Source organism: Babylonia areolata, chromosome 22 (assembly GCF_041734735.1).
Source record: "Babylonia areolata isolate BAREFJ2019XMU chromosome 22, ASM4173473v1, whole genome shotgun sequence".
Classification (NCBI taxonomy): Eukaryota; Metazoa; Mollusca; class Gastropoda; order Neogastropoda; family Buccinidae; genus Babylonia; species Babylonia areolata.
In genome coordinates, this window is record NC_134897.1 from 26594675 (window position 1) to 26604674 (window position 10000).

At 46.4% G+C, this 10000-nt stretch overlaps 1 protein-coding gene across 2 annotated transcripts in view; it reads right to left on the bottom strand.

Annotated features, from left to right (window-relative positions):
• Positions 1-342: 342 nt before the first annotated feature.
• LOC143297339 (cys-loop ligand-gated ion channel-like) overlaps positions 343-10000 on the bottom strand; it is a 42369-nt gene continuing 32711 nt past the window's right edge. For both annotated transcript variants that reach the window (XM_076609633.1, XM_076609632.1), the window contains 4 exons: positions 9988-10000; positions 8140-8319; positions 7696-7743; positions 343-4200 (listed from right to left, as the gene is read on the bottom strand). The exon at positions 9988-10000 is cut by the window's right edge and continues 143 nt beyond it. In XM_076609633.1, the coding sequence (XP_076465748.1) occupies positions 4042-4200; positions 7696-7743; positions 8140-8319; positions 9988-10000 (400 nt within the window). In that variant the 3' untranslated portion in view covers positions 343-4041. The remainder of the gene's footprint in view (positions 4201-7695; positions 7744-8139; positions 8320-9987) is intronic.

A 10000-nucleotide genomic window follows, 5' to 3' on the forward strand; every position in this document is an offset into this window, starting at 1 on the left:
AATTACACACTAACAGGCCGGATTTCTCTATCAATAAATTAAATTATTTTCCCAAACAATAGAAGGGAAAAAAAAACCACAACAGTTTTTACCCAGCAATAGACAAAATTATTTTCCTTTGCAGCAAAATTCTATCACACAGAAACACGTATGGAAGATTTAAAGTATTCAAGTTTCAACAACCTTCTTTTCCCCCAGAAAACAGCAGGTGGAATTAAACAGAGTTTGACCGAGTTCTATTGTACTTTAGTAAACTTTTTTTTTTTTTTTTTTTTTTTTTTAGGGAGGGGGACGAGGTGGGGGGACGAGGGGGGGGACGGGGGGGGAGGGGGGGGGGTCTGACTGGTGCTGTCGACGGCACAAAAGAGGGTACACCAACAAAATAATCATTATTGAAACTCAACAGCAACGGTGTTTGCGGAACATTTATCACAGATTTTTTTCATTGCTTGGTAAATTATCGAAACACACACACACACACGGAGAGAGAGAGAGAGAGAGAGAGAGAGAGACATGTTTGCGAATGAGGTAAGGGAAGTAGGTCGTTTTTTGTATGACAGATGATAAATCAATGGTTATTTCCCTTGCACGTGGCTCTGGGCAATAGCGCACTTTCAGCAAGTGATGTACGGTTTCAAGAGGGGGCGTACATGGGAAAGGAGGGAAGGTGGGGTGGAGGGGGAAGTAGACGGAGAGCAGTATGTCCCGTGGGAGTTTTCACGCTTACACTTAATTTGCCTGGGGCCAGATCTAGATGGGTATATACCTTTCGCTGAATCACTTCTTCAACTTCCCACTCCACCAGCAATCATCATCATCATCATAACAGAGTCAAAATAGCGCAGAGACAAACCGCTGTCTCCAGACATTCAGACGGGAGCATGACTGATCCTGTGGGAAGAAAGACAAACCATCAGTTGTTTAGTTTTGAAAAATATAATGTAATGATGAAAACAGTATCAACACAGAGAAAGGCAACATGTTTTATCACTGTGAAGGCTTCAGTGTGCTCCATCCTCCGTTCAGTCAACAGATTAGTTCAAAAGTTCACAACATCGTTTCAAAAACCACCACGCTTTCTGTGAAGTAGATATGAAATGTATTACCACAGTTGCACACACACACACACACACACACACACACACACATTTGCGCGCGCGTATCACCCCTTCCTCAAGCTAACAAATGAAGAGAAACACAAACGAAAGAAAGACACTATCAGTATCCAGATGAAGGAAGGAAGGAAGGAAGGAGGGAGGGCGGAAGGAAGGAAGGTGGGAAGGAAGGAAAGAAGGAAGGGATCCACATCTCAATCTCCATCAGTCTTTGTCTTCAATATGCAAGCACCTGCATCATTTCACACACACACACACACACACACACACACACACACACAGAGGCACCTCTTCTTACAAACATATATGTGTAAGTCATATTGATAATATTAAGAAGCAATCAACAATGGTGCTGATCTGAAGTCACCCATCACACTGTCTCCCCTCTCAACTAACATGAGCACGTCCATTCTCCACAATAACACTATCTCCTGACAGAACAGTCCACTGAAGGTGTGGGGGTAACACCACTCACACAGCTCTCACAAACCTATATCGACTGACATCATCTCCTGCAGCAAACAATGCATTGTTCAGATCACTTTCACAAGGAGGCATCATTGCGTTCGAACAAATCCATATATGCTGCACAACGACGTCTGCAAGGGAGATGCCGGACCGGCAGCATAACCCAACGCGCCATGAGGAATTATATATATATATATATATATATAGAGAGAGAGAGAGAGAGAGAGAGAGAGAGATAAACAATAAACATGTGTGTGTCGGGGGAGTGGCTGAGGGGAGGGGGGGAGAAGAAGAAGAAGAAGAAAAAGAAACTGAAATAAAGAAATACAGGAAAAACACACACACACACAACTGTGACAACAATGCACACTCTTCCTGAAAATGAAGCCAAGTCTCTCATCCAGGCCTTCCCACGGCAAATACAGCGGACTCAAAAACATGCTGGTTACGTTCATGCTCTTAAACAGATTCAGCTTCAAGAGGAATCAAAGCGTGCACATCTGCTGAACAAAAAACAAAAAAACAAAAAACAAAAAAACCGAGCAGATGTTTGATCTACGCATAATCCCAACTCGTTGGTCAAGCCTTGAGAGCCTACCCAAAGTTTGTATCCTGAGATGAAATAATATAAAGTATACAACAGAACCATTAAGTAAATACATTAGAATTAAATGTAAGATAATTACAGTGAAATGAAAGACACGTACATGGCAAATACAAGAAGAGATTTTTTTTCTAATTTTTCAGCCTACATCTTATCGACTGATGTGCTTCTTTACCTTCGTCCTATCACAGAATCGGTCTCATCAAGAGACGTTGGTGGAAGTATTCGTGACCACAGCGGCAAAACTGTGGCAGTGTATGCGTGGGTGTGTATGTGTGCACAGCGTGTAGTGTGTTGTCGTGTAGTTAGTTAGGGCTGCAAGGCGTGCAGTGTGTTGTCGTGTAGTTATTGTAGTTATTCAGGGCTGCAATGTGTGCAGTGTGTTGTTGGGTAGTTAGTCAAGGCTGCAAGGCATGCAGTGTGTTGTCATGTCATGCAGTTTGTCAGGGTTACAAGGCATGCAGTGTGTTGTCATGTCATGCAGTGTCATGGCGTGCAGTGTGTTATCATGTCGCGTAGTTTGTCAGGGTTGCAAGGCGTGCAGTGTGTTGTCATGTAGTTAGTCGTGTAGTTTGTCAGGGTTGCAAGGCGTGCAGTGTGTTGTCATGTCGTGTAGTTTGTCAGGGTTACAAGGCATGCAGTGTGCTGTCATGTCATGTAGTTTGTCAAGGTTGCAAGGCATGCAGTGTGCTGTCATGTCGTGTAGTTTGTCAGGGTTGCAAGGCGTGCAGTGTGCTGTCATGTCGTGTAGTTTCTCAGGGTTGCAAGGCGTGCAGTGTGCTGTCATGTCGTGTAGTTTGTCAGGGTTGCAAGGCATGCAGTGTGCTGTCATGTCGTATAGTTTGTCAGGGTTGCAAGGCATGCAGTGTGTTGTCATGTCGTGTAGTTTGTCAGGGTTGCAAGGCATGCAGTGTGTTGTCATGTCGTGTAGTTTGTCAGGGTTGCAAGGCATGCAGTGTGCTGTCATGTCGTGTAGTTTGTCAGGGTTGCAAGGCGTGCAGTGTGCTGTCATGTCATGTAGTTTGTCAGGGTTGCAAGGCGTGCAGTGTGTTGTCAAGTAGCAAGTCGTGTAGTTTGTCAGGGCTGCAAGGCGTGCAGTGTGTTGTCATGTAGTTAGTCGTGTAGTTTGTGAGGGCTACAAGGCGTGCAGTGTGTTGTGTAGTCAGCCGTGTAGTTTGTCAGGGCTGCAAGGCGTGCAGTGTGTTGTTGTGTAGTCAGCCGTGTAGTTTGTGAGGGCTACAAGGCGTGCAGTGTGTTGTTGTGTAGTCAGCCGTGTAGTTTGTGAGGGCTGCAAGGCGTGCAGTGTGTTGTTGTGTAGTCAGCCGTGTAGTTTGTCAGGGTTGCAAGGCGTGCAGTGTTTTGTTGTGTAGTCAGCCGTGTAGTTTGTCAGGGCTGCAAGGCGTGCAGTGTGCTGTTGTGTAGTTAGTCGTGTAGATTGTCAGGGTTGCAAGGCATGCAGTGTTTTGTTGTGTAGTCAGCCGTGTAGTTTGTCTGGGCTGCAAGGCGTGCAGTGTGCTGTTGTGTAGTCAGCCATGTAGTTTGTCAGGGTTGCAAGGCATGCAGTGTGTTGTTGTGTAGTCAGCCGTGTAGTTTGTCAGGGCTGCAAGGCGTGCAGTGTGTTGTCATGTAGTTAGTCGTGTAGTTTGTGAGGGCTACAAGGCGTGCAGTGTGTTGTTGTGTAGTCAGCCGTGTAGTTTGTCAGGGCTGCAAGGCGTGCAGTGTGTTGTTGTGTAGTCAGCCGTGTAGTTTGTCAGGGCTGCAAGGCGTGCAGTGTGTTGTTGTGTAGTCAGCCGTGTAGTTTGTCAGGGCTGCAAGGCGTGCAGTGTGTTGTTGTGTAGTCAGCCGTGTAGTTTGTCAGGGTTGCAAGGCGTGCACCCTGGCCGTGTAGTGGGGGTTGCGATGGTTGTGGTGGGGGTGGAGGTTGTTGCTGTTCTGGTGATGGCGGTGTTTCTTCATCACCCTCCCTCTCCGCTGAGTGTCCTTGCCCTCCTTCAGCAACCTCTGAACCTTGGCCTGGGTGAGGGGGAGAAACACACACACACACACACACACACACACCACACACACATACAAACAGAAACACACGTATGCACACACACACCACACACACACCACACGCACGCACACACACACACACACACCACACACACATACACAAGACACACACCACACACACATACACAACACACACACCACACACACACACACACACACAGAGTAAGTTTCAATTTCAGTGTCAAGGTGTCAGAGTGTGCAGACTGAGGCGAAATCTGCCAGCAAAACAACAACAAACAGAACACATGTTTGACCTACGTACATGCCCAGCTCGTATCTCAGGCCTTGACAGCAAACACAATTAAACAAAGCAAACACAATGAAAACACACATACCCCCAACACGGCATGCGGCTGCCTAGAATAGAATAGAACAGATTTTATTGTCATGAAACCGTAAGGTTTATAAGACACAAGTGCAATGGTAAATGAATGAACGAATGAAAAAACACACAATTAATCAATCAGTTAATGCAGTAAATTGCAGCAGCATTCATAAACAAATTTTCCCAATCTTGTTTGTATATATTCATCATCTGATAGCATCACCTGACTGGGAATATGTCCTGTGTTATTCGAATTTTGAATATCCTTTAAAAATTGTTGCCTAAAATGGGGACGAGGGGTGTGGTAACGGGGAGCGGCGGCCAAGGGGCAGAACGGATGAGAATAGAGACAGAGACAGAGAGATGGAGGGGACAAAACAGAAAGGAAAGGAAAAAGAAGGGTTTGTGTTTGTTTGTGTGTGTGTGTGTCTGTGTGTGTGTCTGTGCGTGTGTGTGGCTCTGTGTGTGTGTGTGACTGTGTGACTGTGTATGTCTATACGCATTTGTGTGTCTGTATGTTCGCGTGTGCACCGGAGTGATTTTCATAGGCCTATAAACCCATATGTACAGAGACTTTTATGTGTATGAATCACTCACTCTTCGCATATGTCAAGATAATCAATGTGCACACATATCACATAGCAGCCGTATTAATCTGGACAACAGTGGGGGTGGCAACAGCAGTGTCTCGCTCTGTCCTGTGTTTTATGCTCACTCTGTCATGTCAAAACATCAACTGATGTCCCATGGCAGAACCGGTCAGGGGTTGGACTTCTGGTCCAGTGTTCACCAGTGATCAGGGTTCGAGGCCCCGTTCCGGCATGGTGTTGTGTCCTTGGGAAAAGCACTGTATTTCCTCACTCCATCCAAAATGTGAATGGGAGGAACATGACTCCGAGTTAGGGAAGGTTAAAACGGCGGAAGGAGAGGACTGGGCCCCGCCTTACTACACATAGCCCTAGACACAGATGTGAATTCACAGCCTTCCCATGCCCAGCCCTAGATACAGTGGATGTGATTACACTGCCTTCCTATGCCGCGCCTTGGACACAGTGGATATGAATTCACTGCCTTCCTATGCCCAGCCCTGGACACAGTGGATATGAATTCACTGCCTTCCTATGCCCAGCCCTAGACACAGTGGATGTGAATTCACTGCCTTCCTGTGCCCAGCCCTGGACACAGTGGATATGAATTCACTGCCTTCCTATGCCCAGCCCTAGACACAGTGGATGTGAATTCACTGCCTTCCTGTGCCCAGCTCTAGACAAAGTGGACATGAATTCACTGCCTTCCTATGCCCAGCCCTGAACACAGTGGATATGAGTTCACTGCCTTCCTGTGCCCAGCCCTAAACACAGTGGATATGAATTCACTGCCTTCCTATGCCAAGCCCTAGACATAGTGGATATGAATTCACTGCCTTCCTGTGCCCAGCCCTAGACACAGTGGATATGAATTAACTGCCTTCCTATGCCCAGCCCTGAACACAGTGGATATGAATTCACTGCCTTCCTGTGCCCAGCCCTAGACACAGTGGATATGAATTCACTGCCTTCCTGTGCCCAACCCTAGACACAGTGGATATGAATTCACTGCCTTCTTATGCCGAGCCCTACCCTAAACACAGTGGATGTGAATTCACTGCCTTCCTATGCCGAGCCCTAGACACAGTGGATGTGAATTCACTGCCTTCCTGTGCCCAGCCCTAGACACAGTGGATATGAATTCACTACCTTCCTATGCTGAGCCCTAGACACAATGGATGTGAATTCACTGCATTCCTATGCCAAGCCCTAGACACAGTGGATATGAATTCACTGCCTCCCTATGCCAAGCCCTGGACACAGTGGATATGAATTCACTGCCTTCCTATGCCGAGCCCTAGACACAGTGGATGTGAATTCACTGCCTTCCTATGCCCAGCCCTAGACACAGTGGATATGAATTCACTCCTTCCTACGCCGAGCACTAGACACAGTGGATATGAATTCACTGCCTTCCTATGCCCAGCCCTGGACACAGTGGATGTGAATTCACTGCCTTCCTATGCCGAGCCCTGGACACAGTGGATGTGAATTTACTGCCTTCCTATGCCCCGCCCTGCACACAGTGGATATGAATTCACTGCCTTCCTGTGCCCAGCCCTAAACACAGTGGATATGAATTCACTGCCTTCCTGTGCCCAGCCCTAGACACAGTGGATATGAATTCACTGCCTTCCTATGCCGAGCCCTACCCTAGACACAGTGGATGTGAATTCACTGCCTTCTTATGCCGAGCCCTAGACACAGTGGATGTGAATTCACTGCCTCCTGTGCCCAGCCCTAGAGACAGTGGATATGAATTCACTGCCTTCCTATGCCAAGCCCTGGAAAGTGGATATGAATTCACTGCCTTCCTATGCCCAGCCCTAGACACAGCGGATGTGAATTCACTGCCTTCCTATGCCAACCCCTGGACACAGTGGATATGAATTCACTGCCTTCCTATGCCCAGCCCTAGACAGTGGATATGAATTCACTGCCTTCCTATGCCCAGCCCTAGACACAGTGGATGTGAATTCACTGCCTTCCTATGCCCAGCCCTAAACACAGTGGATGTGAATTCACTGCCTTCCTATGCCCAGTCCTAGACACAGTGGATGTGAATTCACTGCCTTCCTATGCCCAGCCCTGAACACAGTGGATATGAATTCACTGCCTTCCTGTGCCCAGCCCTAGACACAGTGGATATGAATTCACTGCCTTCCTATGCCCAGCCCTAGACACAGTGGATGTGAATTCACTGCCTTCCTATGCCCAGCCCTAAACACAGTGGATGTGAATTCACTGCTCTGATGGCCGTAAAAGGCTGTGGGTCCTTTAACCTTTAAACCTATCACATCTCATGAAGCTTCATGTGAACGAAATGACACTAATTCCGTTCACACTGCTTTCAATATACGATTCAACAAAATCCCTCCAAAATCTGTGAATGAAAGCACTTATAACCTGTGGTATGCATGTATTATTATAATAATAATTACAACACTGATCTGTGTTCAGTAACCACTGGGAATTGTTTTCAAAGAAAAAGTGCACAATCAAAATTGTATAGAAAAGTAAAGAAAAGAATCAATGTCTTACCTTATACGCTGTTTCCAGGACGTCTATGAATTTCCGTTTCATGTACGTCTGTAACACAGAGAAGGACATGACGGCGCTGACTGACTGACTGGCTGAATGAATGAATGGATGCATGCTTGGATGGATGGATGAACGTGACTTGTACTGGTTGCGAACAAAATCTCCACAATTAAGTTGTGTGCACATAACGCCACACACACACGCGCGCGCGCGCACGTACACACACACACACACCTCTCTTATATAAAAATATGTATGCGTATGCATTATCAACAATAAGAAGAAACAATCAACACTGGATCAGTCAGAAATTCAGCCAGTCAGTCAGCCAGGCAGCCAATTAGTCAGCCAATTAGTCTGTCTGTCAGTCAGTCAATCAGTCAGCCAATCAGCCAGCCAGTCAGTCAGTCAGTCAGTCAGTCAATCAATCAGCCAGTCACTGACCTTGACGATCATGATGAGGGTGTAGCCGACGTTGTATGAGGAGAAGATGAAGACGAGGACGATGAAGGCCCAGTCGTCCAGCGTGTCGGCCAGGTCCGGGTGGTTCTTGAAGCGCGTGATGATGGCGTGCCACACGCTGACCACGTGCATCAGCACCATGGACCCCAGAATGTACTTGTCCTGTCCACACCGTCACCGTCATCGTCATCGGCATAATCGTTGTCGTCGTCGTCATCATCATCGACATCGTCAATATCATCATCATCATCAACATCAGCAGCAGCAGCAGCAGCAGCACCATGGAGCCTAGGATGTACTTGCACTGTGGATATCATCATCATCATCTTCTTCTTCTTCTTCTTCTTCTTCTTCATCATCATCTTCTTCTTCTTCTTCTCCTCCTACTTCTGCACCATCATCATTGTGATCATCATCCCCATCATAATCACATTCATCATCACAATCATCATCATCGTCGTCGTAATCATCAACTTCATCACGATCATCATTATGATCATTATCATCATCGTCATTTATCTACCCACCCAGCCACCCATATATCTACCCATCCATGTAGTCACCCACCCACCCATCCATCCACCACCCACCATATAATAATTTATCTACCCATCCATATATCCACCCACCCACCTTCATAACTACCATCCATATATCCACCCACCCACCTTCATAACTACCCATCCATATATCCACCCAATCATCCACCTTCATAACTACCCATCCATATATCCACCCAATCATCCACCTTCATAACTACCCATCCATATATCCACCCAATCATCCACCTTCATAACTACCCATCCATATTTCCACCCAATCATCCACCTTCATAACTACCCATCCATATTTCCACCCAATCATCCACCTTCATAACTACCCATCCATATTTCCACCCAATCATCCACCTTCATAACTACCCATCCATATATCCACCCAATCATCCACCTTCATAACTACCCATCCATATATCCACCCAATCATCCACCTTCATAACTACCCATCCATATATCCACCCAATCATCCACCTTCATAACTACCCATCCATATATCCACCCACCCACCTTCATAACTACCCATCCATATATCCACCCATCCACCTTCATAACTACCCATCCATATATCCACCCATCCACCCACCTTCATAACTACCCATCCATATATCCACCCATCCACATTCATAACTACCCATCCACATATCCACTCATCCACCTTCATAACTACCCATCCACCGACCAATATATCCAGCTACCCACCCATATTCATTAATTTACACCCACTCTTATATCTACCAATCCAACTATCCACCAACTCCTATCAATTCATTGACATTAACACTTACATCTCTACCCATCCATATATCCATCCACCCACCAATATATGTACCCACCCACCCACATATCTACCCATCCATATATCCACCCACCCACATATCTACCAATGCATATATCCACCCACCCACATATCTACCCATGCAGATATCCACCGACCCACCCAAAAATCTACCTATCCATATACCCACACATCCACCAATCCATTCATCCACCTTCCTACCCATACAAATTTATTTACATCCACTCTTATATCTACCCATCCATATATCCACCCACCGAAACCACCCACCCATATTAATTTATTTTCATCAACACTTATATCTAGCCATCCATATAAGTATCTACCCACCCACCCATATAATCTTCTCATCCATATATCCACCCACCCACCAATCCATCCACCCACTAACCCATATTACAGCCATATATCCACCCACTCATGTATCTACCCACTACCCAACCCACCCGTACAGACCCCGAGCGGTGTGTGACTCACGAGCACGGTGAGG